The sequence below is a fragment of the Betta splendens genome, chromosome 12 (assembly GCF_900634795.4).
Source record: "Betta splendens chromosome 12, fBetSpl5.4, whole genome shotgun sequence".
In the NCBI taxonomy this organism is placed as follows: domain Eukaryota; kingdom Metazoa; phylum Chordata; class Actinopteri; order Anabantiformes; family Osphronemidae; genus Betta; species Betta splendens.
The window spans coordinates 13,609,739-13,625,500 of NC_040892.2; the positions used below are offsets into that span (position 1 = coordinate 13,609,739).

The window sequence follows — 15,762 nt, forward strand, 5'->3', positions numbered from 1 at the left end:
GTACTTATTGCTTTTTGATCTCATAGCAAACACTCAGTACTTCAACTTGAATATGCGTGTCACCTCTGATTACACAACCATAGTGAGTAAGCAGCCTCCCTTCTGTTGGACCTACGCACATGCAGGCAAGTCAGGTCTTCCAACAGTCTTATTTACAGGACAGAAACAGAAAAGTCCCTTCAACAAACTGTTGGCTGTTGTTTTTAAAAGAGAACGTAATAGAATTTAATTGCATTAAAATTCTCATCTCTAAAACATGTCTTTGCAATATTTATGAAAAAGTTTAGGCAATTACAATAACATAACTCCTCAGCTCCCCTCTATTTGTCTTTGTTCACACTTTTATTGTACTGTGTTTCTTCTGACATGTCTCCTGTTTCAGCTCATCAATCACCACCTTTCTCCTCCTCCTCCTCCTCCTCTCTCTCTGTTGCTCTCGGACTTTCTCCACCTCCCCGCTCTGTTGTCCAGGCGCACTTCCCAGTGGAGAATCTGCAGTGTGCTGCCAGTTTGTGAGCTGGAGAGACACTGAGGCAGATCACATTGGAAGAGTTTTTAAAACAAGCAGCGTCTTGTACTTTTCAAACTTTGGGTGAGAAGTTTGCGCTTGCTTTCTCTGAGGTCCAGAGCTGCAATGCTTCCATTCTACCTCTTGACTCTTGCTGGTAAGTACAATCCTTCTTAGCACTTGTGCCAGTACTGGTGAATGAGGGCATGTTTCCATTAATGCCAGCTGCTATGATTCATTCTTGCCCTCGTTCTAACGTCTCCTCTCTTTTTCCCTCTCTGCATTCAAAGGCATCATCCAAGCGCACAATCAGATGTTGCCAGGTTCCTGCACCTTTGAGTCCAGCACCTGTGGATACACTTCAGATGCAGACTATACACGCTGGACTCTACATGAGGATGGTACTTGACACTGTTGATCTGAGCATAGATAGCAGTTTGACTCATTTGAAGGAAGGTATTACAGGTTTAGCACTGATGTTGTGGTCCTACACTGACAAAAAGATACTGTACCCATCTGGTCTGCATTGATGTCAGCATATTCATCTGAACATCTGGAGTCAGTGAAATAACACATTCAGGCATTCTCATTGGTTTGGTACTGTCGCTGATGTGGGTTGAGTGGTGCACAAACCAGTATCCAAGTTCTCCCCATGTCCATTCATGGCGAAGTCAGCAAAGGAATGAAGTTGGTCACTTAGTCTTTATTGCATGTCTAACACTCCTGTGCTGGGTGCGGTGATCTAATAAACAATTAAGAACACACAAAAGCTGAGTAAGTTTGACAGATGTGCTTACACTTAGCCAGGATTATGTGTGAACGTCCAGAAGGTGTCACTGTGTTCAGACCAGGGTTCTTCCCTGAGACAAGTCGCCGCTTAACCTGGATCATAATGTTGATATTGAGAAGAATGCACTTGTTGTACTATACAAGAAGAATAACCCATTATCTTAAACATAAACACCTTTAATCTAATACCTGTACTGAGTTAAATTGAATTGCCATATCTGAGCAATAAACAGAAATCAGAAGAGAAAGAATGTCCGATTTTCCACAGTAGTTACTGTTTCCATGCAGACCCCTAAACCGGGTTCTTGTCTGTAGCAACTTGTCTCACTGTCTCTTTTCCTTCTGAGATACGTCAACTACTTTTTATTTTCCTGTTTCTAGTCCTTGCTGGAGTTAGTGAGATCAGTGTAGCTGTTGCTGGTGTACTGGTGGTCTGTGCTCACAGCTGAAACTCTGACAAAAACAAAATCATGTCAAAAATATTTGTATTTTTGGACCATATTAGCAGAATTTCAACATTATTGATTTAAGAGCATTTTAGTGTGAATGTGTACCGCTCTGTGTACACACCATAAACGTTTGCAGGTGAGGTGAATCTGTGTGTGTTTGAATGAGAATGAGTCAGGCAATAACAGCCCTGAGGCAGCAGGACATTCCATAGGGACAAATAATAAATGACAGCCGGGGTGGAGAAGGCACAGGCCCTCGAAGCAGAACAGAAGCTGGGACTTACTGTCATGGTTGCATTTAACTGTATGTGGCACCAAATCAGAGGAATTTCATTCTGGCACAGAACCGGATGCAGTGTCTGACTTCATTCATTTTTAGTGGTCGAGCCAGAGGAGGACGCTTTGTTTTATAATTTATAACCAAGTATAATAAGTTAAAAAAAAAACACACAATGACAACGTAACTGAAGATTGTTCGCAATTAATCCCTTCTGTCTTGCCGTACATCGGTTTTATATATTTGACATTTCCCTGCTCTCCGGTTGTCTCTGCCTGGCCCTCCCTGAAACTGGCTTCTATCTGGCTCCCAAACCAAGGCCGAGGAGCTGTTTCCCTCTTTGTGTTTTGGCTTTCATTGCTCCTTCTAGCGTACAGATGGTAGTGGAAAACATTGTTATGGCTTCTGAGGTGACGTGGTGATATGCAATTTGATTGGACCAGAGTGAGACATTCCACCCTGTCAATAGAAAAGACAAAAGGTAGAAGCAGCTTGAGGATTGTGTGATCTCTTGACACCTTCATGGTGTATGTTCGGATCTCCGCAGCTGGGTTTGGTTTGTTGATGTGCATGATAAACATCAATCTTTTCATTTGCTCTCCCCATTATTATTTATTGGGAAATTTCTACAACAACAATCATTAGAGCTGCTCTTAAAGGTTTCCACTACCAGGACATGTTAAGTGTTCAGTAATGATTCACCAGTGGACAAAGCCTGGTCAAAATGATACTTTTCCTCTTCTATACAACCACATTTCCGAAAACTGACTTGTTTACTTCAACTATTCTCCAGTTAATAAATATTTGCTGCAAACATTGACAATTAGGATGAAATTAGGACCAAAGTTTTATACTGTATTAAATAAGTGAAAACCAATGGCTAAATATAAAAACAATTCAATAATTAGGTGAGTGAACCTAAACTTCTTTATTTGTTGTTCAGTATTTAAGTTTTCTAAATGACCTTTGTTTCAGGCCGATTTGTTATGGTGGAATCAGCATCAACCGATAACCAGACTGATGACATGCATGATGAGTCACAGAGAGAAGTCACAGGGGTTCTGCTGAGTTCAGTACTGGAGCAAAGTGAGTGGAGCTGCCTCAGGCTCGTCTATCAGATCACTGGGTCAGGAAGTTTGGACATCCTGCAGCGCACAGAGGCGAAGAGCGTCGACAAGCCACTGTGGAGCAGCCAAACACCCTCCGAAAGCTGGGTCATCTCAAGCATGGACCTGCCCAACAACACGGAGCCTTACAGGGTAAAATACCTTCTAAGAATGTACATATTTTTAAAATGTGTAGAACAGTTACATTAGGCTGGACAGAATAAATGATTTGGACCAATGCAGAATGAATTTATGGTAAATCAGAAACAGACCAAACAGAAACACAAACAAAGAAGATAACGTCACTAGGATTAACTACTTAAAATGTTTGCAGAAACAAAATGATATTGTTATGAGAGAAAAGAAAATGAATTAGCAAAATCATCAGAGACTTGGGAAGGTTTCATGGTGACCAAGACTGAATCCATAATTTCTTAATTATTGTAAACTTGTTTTGGTACTTTCTGTGAATTATGGTGCAGACAATTTGACTAATTTTACAAAGTAATCAAAGTTTATGAGTAGCTAATGCAGCTGCTGAGTCCAGTAGTTAAAAACAGCAGAGTTGCAGAAAACAGTCCATGCTGTTAATTAAAAGGGAGACGGATATAGGTTAAGAAGACACATAAAGATCTAAAACACACACACACACACGCACGCACGCACGCACGCACGCACGCACACACGCACGCACGCACGCATGCACGCACGCAGGCACACGCCACACATGCACCATACATACATGCACTGTGTAGGGGAGAGAGCAGAGTAGGCTTATATTTTGTACAGAGGCAGAATTGAGGCTGACAGAGCTGAGACCTACATGATACTGTAAGTCTGGTCTGTGCTCTGTCTGGGCCCCTCATCACATAAATGTTTAAGTCCAGACCAGGAAAGAAAAATAAATGAGGGTCGGGTAGGGAGGTATGGCTGCTCAGCTAATAATGCCTGATGTTTCAGTCCACTTTACCTCACCTCCCCACAATTAAACATAACATTAACATAACATAACATTAACAATAGCTGGAGAAGAACAAAAATATCTATAATATAGATATTATAAAATAAAAAAGCTGACCTAAGAATGACCTTTTAATTTCTGGTACTCCTTGTTCATAAAACATACAGACATCACACTAGTTCCAACACACACATACTGACACATTCAAACCCTGACCTCAAGTGTTTCTTCATCTGTACAGCACAGCTGCACAGAAAAGCTTTTCACTTTCATGCCTGCACTCAACCTGACCCTTCATTCGATCGCCTCCAGTGATGTCATCGTTTTGGCGCTTTAAAGCACTGATTGCGGGGTGTTACTGAACATGTGCTGTTGATTAGATTGTACTCGAAGGTAAACCTGGACGGAGGGCCGGGAGCAGTGTGGCCATTTTTGAGATCCACATCAGCCCTGGATACTGCCTTGGTGGGTGACTTCATGTGTATGTCATTCACACATCTACCTTATCACAGGGTAAAATTAATCCACACATGCACCCTTGGATGAAGAACATTAGGTGCTACATATTTTGTACATTACAAATTTACAAGTCTGCTCAATTGCACCCAAACCCACACTGGTGGGGCTTTAGCTGATCTCTAACTTCTGTGTCCAGAGTGTGATTTTGAGGAGTCGCACCTGTGTGCATACAGCAACCAGTGGAATGCCAATGTAAACTGGTACGTGGGGGGAGGAGGGCTCCAGTTCCTGCAGAACGACATAGTACATGATCACAGAGTCAGCAACAAGACTGGTGAGGGAGGATTTCTTCATAATATTACACAATAATGAGATTATATCCATACAAAAGCTTCTTTATCTGCTTCTTTATCTAGTCTCGTCGCTGTTGCCTACATTGTTTACTACCAGATAGAAGTAAACAGTTCATAGAGTTAACGAATATGACCTGCACCAAATCGGTGCTTGCTGAATCCAGACATAAAGACTAATCTGATTTCATAAAGCCAGTGTCACTGAACCACAGCCTGGCTCATATCTGAGCTCTCGCTCAGGTCACTTCATGTACGTGGACTCCATCTATGCCAGGACGTTCAAAGAGGTGGCCAAGTTGGTGTCTCCCATGACAACGGTACCCATATCCGGCTGCCTGAGTTTTCAGTACAAACGAAGTGAGGAAGAAGGGAACATGTTCACTGTTTTCGCTCGGGACAGTTTGGGTCAGTACCAGGAGCTGTGGAAGGCAGGCTCGGAAAGCCACAGTCAGACGCCCGCAGACTGGACACCTGTGCAGGTGGACCTGAAGGCACCATACTCTGTACAGGTTGGTGCGAACAACACAAGTCAGTATTGAATGGATCCTCTGTGCTGATGCTACTGTAATTTTAATTTACTTTTATCATCCGTCAATCACTTTCAATCATCACTTTGTGCAATGGAAAATATAAAGAGAATAATTTTAAAAAAAGTCTAAGTTTGTTTTTCTTTGTTTTTACATGAAGCTTTGCCAGGACAGGTCTGTTTGGTCTGTTGTCTGTTTCTTCGCAGGTTGTCTTTGAAGTGGCATTTAACAGTCAAAGAGGAGGACAAGTTGTCCTTGATGACATTTCGTTCTCTCCAGAGTTTTGCAGCAGAGACACGGGTGAGCTGCAGCTAGTCTTCCATTGTTTGTCTTAAAAAAAAAAACAGAAACTGAACTAAGACCTACAGTATTAACAGCTAAAACAGCCATCAAATTCAAAATCAACAACCTGACCTGAAAGTTTTTATTCACTTTAACCTCGTTTCCATATGCTTGTTTCTCAGAGCCGATCTTTGACCCCTCCATTGCCAACTGCGACTTTGAGTCAGGCCTCTGCCTCTACACTCAAGACCAGGTGACAGGCTCCTCATGGAGGAGAGTGTCTGTGAGGCCCAACATTTTCAGAAATGGAGACCACACCACAGGTTCAGGTGGGAATCTTTTTTTCTGCTAAAACATTCTTAAGACATAGAACATTAGATGATTCTGCATATTTCATCATGTTACACCCACTGTTTACTACCTGTCTAGCTCCAAAATGCACACTGAGAAAAGTCTGATAAGCCTTTAGCCAGAGCTAGCAGTGCACTGTTAAAATGTAGATTTTGCTGGTAGTGATGGATAATGGGGAGAAAAGCTTTTCCTAGAACCTTAAAGCTGCCTTGTGCCTACAGGATCTTTCCTGATGGCTAACTCTCAGCTGAGACCACACTCCGGCTACGTTAGTCGCCTGATCGGTCCAACTCTGTCTGGAAACATGAAGTACTGCCTGAGATTTTACTTCTCCTTGAGGGGTTTCAACCAGAAGGACCAGGCTCTGTCTGTGTATCTGCAGCAGAGCAGCAGCCAGGAGAAGATCTGGACTCAGGGGGAGAAGTCCAGAGGAATCTGGATTGCAGAAGACGTCACCTTTCAAACATCACAACCTGCCAAGGTCATAAAGGCTAAAGCACGATTATGAACGTCAGTGATCATCAGTGTTAGTGTGGAGGAAAAAAAGGTGGTATCAGTGGTCTCATTTGGTCTGTGTTTGTTGATCCAGATGCCAGGAGGTCCAGTCTTTCCTTACAGTGGACCTTTTTTTCTCACTTTACACATGAGCTAATTCAAAACAACCTTTCTCAGAATTTGACAGGCTCAGAAACAGTGGAACTGGTGAGGACGCTGCAGCTCACACTTCGCTTTTATTGTGCAGGTGGTTTTTGTCAGCAGCTGCAGGAGCTTCTGGGAATGTGGCTCTGTAGCTCTGGATGACATCACTGTGAACCTTGGAGACTGCCAGCTGACAGCAGGTAACAGCTTTTATTTGATAAATCTGTGAAATATATAAGGTTGAAACTCAACTGTCATGTGACAAGAGCATGTTATTAGATACAAAATGATTCAGTTAAAATGAAGTGGTGCTGATTCCAATTTAATTTTCGAGTCACAGACAGTATGTTTTTTTTAGCTGTTGCAGGTGTACTGTCATCATCTCTCTCGGGACACTGTGACTTTGAAACAGGCCTGTGTGGGTATATTCAGGACAAAGAGAGAGATGATGTAGACTGGGAAAGGAGGAGAGGACCCACCCCAACCTCCTACACAGGGCCCACAGGAGACCACACCATTGGACTTGGTGAGGGTCTCCCACTTCAGCACAAGGAAGTGTCCTTAATAAATACTCTGCTTGCATGTTTTGATGCACACCAGCATTTGAAAATTATTAAAATCCAGGTGCTTTTTAGGCAACATGTGAGAAGCCTACTCTACTTCCTCCTACTGTCCAAACACATGCAGTCAGATTCAATGGAGGCTCTAAATTGTCCATAGGTGTGAATATAAAAGTGTTACACAATGTAAAAGAGGAAGAAAGACAGCGGCTAATAATGTAAAAGACAAACACAAACAAGGTGAAACTAACAGTAGCTACGTAGGGAATGTAGAATAATATTAACAGACAAAAACACACTGCGGTGCAGGAATATGGCAGCAGGTGTAGGTGAAACCAGAAAGAAAACAAGGATGTGACATCACACAAAGCAGACAAGACAAACAGAAGGACAAAACTGCCACAGAAAGTGGTCTTTTGTTTGTATATGATCCTGTGAGGGACTGGTGACCTGTTCAGGGTGAACCCAACCTCTCACCTCATAGGACAGTGAGTGAGTATGGAAATGTGAATTTGACAGATGTGCACAGACAAACCTGATGACTTTGACTGACAGGCTACTACCTGCACATGGAAGCATCACCTCTGCTGCCCGGTCAGAGCATCCGGCTGCTGTCCCGCCCCCTGAGAGGCTCCAGGGGACCTCGGTGTCTGGGCTTCTACTACCACATGTACGGTTCAGGCACAGGCCAACTTAGCGTTCACCTCGACAAGGACAAAGAGGACACGTTGCTGTGGCAACAGAGTGGCGAGCAGAGCATCGCATGGCTAAGGGCCAGAGTGGAGTATCAGTGTGACAGCCAGCATCAGGCAAGAGCACAACTCAGACACTCAGACACAATCCTAGCTACTGGCCTATACCTCAGAGACAAGACAATGTAACTTTTATTGCTGCAAAACTGCAATTTATGGTTAATACTAATCTAAATATGAAAGTTCTTACCTTAGTCTCAGTAGAGACTGGCATTAAGACCTATACATGTAGGTCTTGCTCAGTTTAAGCACAAGACATGTAGGTCATATTCAAGAAACACTGCAAAAATGTATACACTGCACCCTCTAGTGCCACCTACAGATGAAACATAACACATACAGGTGTGTCTCAATAAATTAGCCAGCTTCTTTAGCATCTGTCTATCTTTGTGGCTTGCCCTCATCATGGAGGGTGTTATTGGTATTGTTGATATTCTAATTTAAGTAGATGCACCTGTATTCTAAAATTTATTAAAGCCAGTAGCAAATAATACGATCAAGATTATATCTTGTTTAAGCAAAATAACTTAACAAACAAGGTATTTTGCACCCATTATTTGTCTTTCTTTCACTGACCTAGATTGTGTTTAAAGCAACAAGGGGTTCATCCATAAGGAGTGACATAGCCATTGATGATATTACCCTGGAAAGTGGACAATGTCCAGGTGAACTATGAAATTAATTTAAAATGCATTCAGTTTTATCTGTGCGTATCCAACATACAGAGACACAAAGGACATTATAAATGTTTTTATATGCAACAGCTACCAATTTTGTTTCTTTCTCAGAAATGGAGATCAGGGCCACTGTGGGAACCTCCAACGAGATTGAGTAGAACACAAGAGCTGAGAACGATGCATGAAACTCAATTTTTGCACATTTTAGACGCTCAAACTGCTGTCAACTCTTGACTCCTGTATAGAGTAAAATATGTAGAAATGGGTAAAGTTCCCATGGAGCATTGCATATCCTTTATAGTAAGCACTTCTCTCAGCTCTGTAGCACCAGAGATAAACTGTTTTTCTTTGTTTATATGCATTAGATTAATGCTCATTTCTTAAATAAAGCAAGATTATTTAGAGTAATTGCTTTGTTTATTTCCCATCCTAACATTTCAATACCTCGAGGTAACAATAATGCAAAAGTTTGAGACTGACAGAATGAACTGCCATGAATCTTACTTGGGCCACCTCAGACATTCCAGAGTTCCAGCCACACTCTCCTGACACTCTTTTGTAAAGGACTTCACAGTAGTAGGCGACTTTTTCTTTTAAGTTGTCCTTCCTGCTTAAAGTCCCACCAGGCTGGTGCCCTCACTTCCATAATTCAGTATAAAAAAGAAAAACCTTTGTTTTGTTCTGCCCAAAAGCCAAAACATTAAAAAAGGCCATGAAACAATATATTCAGATTTATTCAAACCACATAGTGTGCATTTCAATTAAAAACAATTACTGAAGTTACGTGGTATCCCACCAGTGGGCGTTACATGATACATGTCCCGTCGTTCAGATATTTCATTGACTCCATTTGTTGCGTCATGGCTAAAACTTCATTAAATCCGGTGCTGAGTCCAGACATGTGCTGGAAGTACGCTTCCTTCTCCACTTGGACTGACAGATTATTCACCCCGGCATCTTTCAAAATGGACGTTACCTACAAATTAGAGGAATAATAGTCACTCACTAATAGAAAATGTCTGTTTGTGCAGCAAAGCTGAAATTGAGAATACAATAAGTTTGTTTATTGATGGCTGTTTCGTAAAATGCCAGTGCAATCTCTGACTTTTAAATTTTGTAGATTAGAAAACCTGCTATTGAACAGAATTTTATGTCTGTTATGAATATATATACTTGTTGTCAGCTGGTAAAATCATGTTAAGTCCAGAGATACAGACCCTGCAGTAAAAGTACAAACCTGCTGTATAATCCTCTGCTCCACCATATCAGACATAATCTGAAGATGGATCGTCCCTGCAATCATGTTGGCTGAATGTCTCCAGAAATGAGGATCTCGATAGGACAACACTCCCTCAATCTTCTCAATCTGAAACAAAAATTATACTAGATAAAAACTAGTTTTTAACCATGCAACAATAGTGACAGTAAATGCTGCAACAGACATTAAGGTAACATCAGTTTTTTGATTGTTTTAAGAGATTTGACTGTCATGTGAAGTGAAATATAATTGGAAAAAGACCTGCAAAACTGTTAAAACATCCAATAGCAAATCTGCAAAAAAAACTACAAAGGTATTTTTTGAGTGATCTTGCAAAGAGGCTAATCTGAATTAAAAATAATTTCCATGGTGGATGTAAAATGCATCACATACTGAAATGAAAGCTGTAAATGTGTATTTAACAAATTGTACACAATCATAGATATGGAACCCAGATTTTCTAGTGGCTCTTCATTGCCAAGTGGCCATCTAACCTTCTCCAGGGCTCTGTTCAGGTTCTTTTCATGTTCTGGGGGAGTCCGTAGCAGAAGCACCTCACAGGCATCCTTCAGCAAAGGGATGACGCTGAGAAAAATGAGTGTAGCAATAAAAAGGGAGCAAATGGGGTCAGCAATCAACCAGCCGAACTGACGAATGAGGATAGTGGAAATGATCACGCCTACGCTGCCCAACGTGTCAGCCAGGACATGGAGGAAAACACCTGGAAGGGAAACAGAGACATGAGCATATATTGCTACCAGTTCCTTTTTACTCTGTATTTCCCCAACCACGCACCTCTCATGTTAGCGTTCATGCCGCCACCCCCTGAGCTGTGGGAGTGCCCGTGAGAGCTATGCCCATGTCCTCCATGTGCATGACTCCCGTGGGAGTGGCCATGACCTCCGTGGCTGTGCTCGCTGTGAGAATGGCCATGATGTGAGTGGCCATGATCATGTGATGAGCAGCTTTTGCCACCATGTGAGTGTGCGTGACTAAAAGCACAGATACCCACCAGGTTGACCAGTAATCCTCCCACAGACACCGGCTGGAACACAAGGAAGACAAAATGTGGAGTTCATATGAACATATATCTAGGCAGTGGATAAATAATCTTTAAATAAAATATGAGTTTTCTAAAAATTAAAAAGGAAATGTTATTATTTAGACATTTAAAAAAAATATATTAGTTCAGTTTGACTCTGGCTTTAACACATTTAAGTGCTGTGCGTCATAAGGCAATTTGTGTCTAATATGCTACTTTCAAGAATCTATTTTCACTTTGTACAAATGTCTTCACATCATAATTTTTATTGCTAAATCAAACCAAGATGGGGCAAATTCACTTTCAGTATCACAACCTCCAAAAATGGAAGAAGCAGTTTACTCACAGTCAGCATGTCTGTGTTTATGTTAGGAGGATCTACCAGACGGGTGACCGACTCCACAAAGACAAAGAACGCTATCACCATTAAGAACAGGCCATTGATGAATCCAGAAAGTATTTCAACACGGCCAAACCTGCAAAAAAAAAAAAAATCTAAATTTCTAAATCTATTTAATGCCAGTAATTCAGACTAGTATTTTAAAAAGTATTTTATTAGACACTCTACCCGTATGAAAAGATCCTGGTTGCTTTCCAGCGAGTCATGAGGGCAGCAAACAGGCCAAGGACTAAAGCAGAGCAGTCAAACAGCATGTGGAACCCGTCAGAGATCAGACCAAGACTGTTGGTCCAAACCCCATAAAACAACTCCACAAAGGTAAAAGCCTAAAACAAGAACAAAAAAAAACTTCTTACAAAACAAACAAAATATGCTGTTCTTCAATCTAACTAACAAACTAGATACAACTAGCAGTTTCAAAACCTCCTCCTCACAATGTTGTAGCCTGCACTATGTTTAAACCTGTGCTCGACTGCCCAGTCAGGTTCTTTCTCTGCATGCTTCCTAGTTCACATGCTTACTCTGAAATAATAACTTTAGTCTGTACAAAGTCTGTACAAAGAAAAGAAACATTAGGTATTGTTCTTTCACTGAGCTAGTCCCTAAATTAAATTCATTACCTTGAGTAGTTTTGTTTTTTGATTACTCGCATAGGACTTACCAGATTAAGACACAGAAAATAGAAGATTTGTCTGGAGTCATATTCCTCAAGAATCTGTTTTAGCGATTCTTTAATGAACCGTGGGAGTGACTGTGACGTGTGCTGCAGGGCATCCCCCATGAAGTTGTAAAGAGGAGTCCCTTCAGGTGAGTAGCCAACCAAAGTACCCTTCTGACCTTTCTTTAAGGGAGACGAAAGAATACTGGACGCTACAAAGGGAGAAAGAGTAGAGAAACCATGAGAAATCAGTGATAAAAAATAAATGCCTTTGAGTTAACCTAATGAGGTTTAATTAATTGTTACTAAGGCTAATATCATGGTTTAATTTCTTCAAATGTTGTATACTACAATAGCAAACTTACAACATACAATAGCATTTTTTCATCTCTTTCTGGTTTTTGGTTAAATACTAACTCGCACTGGACCCAAATCCCAGTGTAATAATGTGCATGTGTTTATGTGATTACCTCATCCAAACCTTTTTTTTATTTTAGTTTGATAGTGCATTCACATTTAACTTCTCCTGTGTCTTCCATCTTTTACTTACACATCATAAAGAAGACAGCACTGACTAGCACCCCTCCAGAGAGCACGTGCTCCGTGCTGACCTGCTGGGGCGGTTTGCTCATGGAGCGCAGCTGGTCAGTCAGTGGATGTGTCCAGAAGTTAGCCAGCAGCAGGGCGCTGAGGAAGAGAGCAATGGCTCCATACCAGGCACACCTTGGTGCCTCCATCTTTGTGGTACATATGGCGTCAACATAAAATTCCAGGATCATCACAGAAAAGATGATCATTCCAAAAGGAAGGATGAGTGATGACCAAGATTCAACTTTGCTCTGGTGTGGAGACAGATAAAACAGAAGTCAGCAAAGAGGTTGTGGAGAGTTACACAAAAAAATTAGCACAACACTTGTAATTGTACTGTACATTTTCATTGTTACATGATGTAGGCACTTACTTCTGTGGTTGCAGACAACACTATGACCCAGGGCAGAAGTACTACAGCAGAAACCAAGTTGTCAAGGGCATACAGGCGTTTAGCACCACCAATTTCAACTGATAACTTTCTGGAGGCTGTGTGAAAGCCAACTTTCAGACAAAGGGAGGCCACGAGCAATACCACGCCACCCTGAAAAGAAGAATGTAAAATGGCAAGTGCTCAAAAGTACTTGGAAAACAAACAGGTGGTTCACAGTGCTTTATTTAAGGCAAATATAAACACAAGAGGTTACAGAATCTACTTACTTTGTGGTCTGCAACTCCTAAAAATGCAATGGTAGTGTGAATACAATGAGTAAGGGCACTGTCATGATGTCCCTCAGCTGGTAAGAAGTCAAGGAAATAACAAGTAAACAGACAAACAGATACTATGAGGAAAATCAAACATTGAAAACAAAAGTGCTGTTCTATAATGGAATTAAGGATACGGTGCTCTGCCATCTTTGCCATTAGATCATCGTTGTCAAATAGGAGCAAGCAGATCACAGCAATGATAAAGAATGCAGCCCCTCTGGTCTGTGCAGAGAATAAAAAAAATCAAAACACAGGACACAGAAGTGCCAGACTTTAAAGTAATTATGTGAATGACTGGCCTCTTACCTTAGAGGGCCCCCCGCCTGAACTCGTGAACAGGACACCAAGGAGAGCAATGACCACCATATCACTGTGTTCAAAAAGCAACAACGTCCTGTGAAAGACACAAGGGAATTCTTAATTATACGCTGCTCAGAACACTGCAACCTACACAGATTTACAAATACCCACACTTAATTCATAGGACTAACTTACTAAGTGATTAATAACAAACTTGGATTACCTGAGAGGCCCACAGAGAGTAAGACCAAAAAAACCCAGAAGTGATATGACACAGCTGAAAGCAGCATGCTTTAGTAACTTTATCCACTGCAAAAACAAAAACAAATGACAAATTATTCTTAAGGCAGTGACACTTGATGAACTACTTACAAACTGAAAAAAACTCCAACAAACCTGTCTTTTTGAGATGACTTTGCCAGAGGAAAAAGGCTTTTGAAAGAAAAGTAGAATCACTGCACTCCTAAAAGACAAATAATCTTTAGCATGTTCTTGCCCTCAACATAAACAAATATTGAAAGTTATAATGACACATACATTGGAAAGTTCAACATTATGTTTGCAATTAAACCTCAGCAAATAAGAAGATGAATGGAACTCACCCAAATTTTAATATGAAGATAAACTGAACAATGTGAACAACTTTTAGGATATCGTATGATTCAAAGATCCCCAGAGCCTTCAGGATTTTTGAGATGACCAGAAAAACTATGTATCTGGTTAACCTAAAGGAAAAAAAGACAATGAACAATATCTTAGAACTCAAGGAGGGTACAGAAACAAGTCTAACACCAACAATACAATTTACACATCCTTTGGTAGTTTTTGCATTTGTTGTTTTGTCTAACTAAACAACAATGCAAACTAACTATCACAATAATAAAGCTGCTATTGCATTAGATTAAGACAAAGCACAAATTAATTCTGTTCTCCTGTGATCTTAATAAAATACTTTGTAGCTGTGACCTGTCTGGATTGAGTAAACCGAAATCATGGCAAAATATAAACAACAATAAGCTAAACAACAAAACCTCACCTGGAATTGGGCACTTCGACCATGCCCAGCTGTCTCCCTGAGAGGACGTTGCTGCTGTATTTATCTTCCATTTTTAAGACTTGAATGTGACCAGTTAGAGTCCAGTTATACTACTTATGTGTCCCATGACTCCGACATCAATGCTGCTGTATGTAGAAATTAAACTGTAGACCATTCACCACCGAATGGTTTGAACAGATTTCATTTGAGCCTTAGTCATTTTTCTTTCATATAGACAAACTGTAAACGTATAGACCTACATACACAAGGCAAACTGGTTAGCCTGTTAGCTAGCTAGCATTCTACATAGTATTTTTTTTCCAGTTTCTAGCTGCGACACGTCCTTCGTTTAGGTTATACGACAAAAAGTACACGTATTTGTGTCGTTAAAGCTACATTATTAACGTTATTTTGCTAAAGCTGTAGAAAAATAACAACAAGACCCTTTAGAGGAAAGGTAACCTAAACCAAGATTCACAAAAAAGCCACAGTACTTCCGGACACGATAAATATTCCACGTCACGTGCGTGTATTCGTGAGTATTGCTGCTGCGCAGAGGAAAGTTCTGCGCAGCCCACGACAATTGCTAGGAAACTTCGCAAAGGTTTTCTAATATACAGCCGCATTGTGAACACGTTCTGCAAATAAGAAAGCATAAATAAAGGCTACTATAACTATATGTGTAATATAGGAATCACAGAATATCTTAATATAAACCCTATGTGTAGTGTCATTACTTAAGTTACTACAGATGACGTGACTCTAGTCAGTGAATCTAGACTGTAATCATTTTAATTACTATGTGCAAAAAAAAAAAAAATTCAAACTTGTTTATTATTCAAATTTATCTCTGTCCCCCCCAGGCATCCATTAAAAAATAAGTGATATATTTCTCACTAAGTCTTAAGTGAATGTGGAATAATAATGCTCTAGAAATGTTTTGTGTACTGCAAAAAATAGACTCACTGAACCAAGTCTGGCAGTTTCATTTGAACAAATAAAATATGATTTAATAATGTGGCATTCTATGTATATATGTATATATGTATATACGTTCGTATATACAGTACAGACCAAAAGTC

At 40.6% G+C, this 15,762-nt stretch overlaps 2 protein-coding genes across 2 annotated transcripts; one reads left to right on the forward strand and one right to left on the reverse strand.

The window, feature by feature from the left end:
• The first annotated feature begins 443 nt into the window (after nt 1–443).
• Nucleotides 444–9,098, forward strand: LOC114867164 (MAM domain-containing protein 2-like). The gene is made up of 14 exons (XM_029169594.3): nt 444–665; nt 799–909; nt 2,999–3,282; nt 4,471–4,555; nt 4,746–4,883; nt 5,143–5,411; nt 5,636–5,729; nt 5,894–6,040; nt 6,284–6,543; nt 6,805–6,901; nt 7,060–7,227; nt 7,817–8,070; nt 8,594–8,678; nt 8,802–9,098. The coding sequence occupies exons 1-14, from the start codon at nt 635–637 to the stop codon at nt 8,846–8,848; spliced, it is 2,070 nt and encodes a 689-aa protein (XP_029025427.1). The 5' UTR covers nt 444–634; the 3' UTR covers nt 8,849–9,098.
• Nucleotides 9,099–9,405: 307 nt separating this feature from the next.
• slc30a5 (solute carrier family 30 member 5) lies at nt 9,406–15,199 on the reverse strand. The gene is made up of 16 exons (XM_029169593.3): nt 14,681–15,199; nt 14,247–14,369; nt 14,041–14,107; nt 13,868–13,953; nt 13,651–13,738; nt 13,479–13,566; nt 13,297–13,373; nt 13,010–13,180; nt 12,599–12,887; nt 12,052–12,260; nt 11,559–11,716; nt 11,337–11,466; nt 10,744–10,993; nt 10,443–10,669; nt 9,928–10,056; nt 9,406–9,666 (listed from the first exon to the last, which is right to left on the reverse strand). Exons 1-16 carry the CDS (start codon nt 14,749–14,751, stop codon nt 9,496–9,498), a joined length of 2,334 nt encoding a protein of 777 aa, XP_029025426.1. The 5' UTR covers nt 14,752–15,199; the 3' UTR covers nt 9,406–9,495.
• Nucleotides 15,200–15,762: the final 563 nt, after the last annotated feature.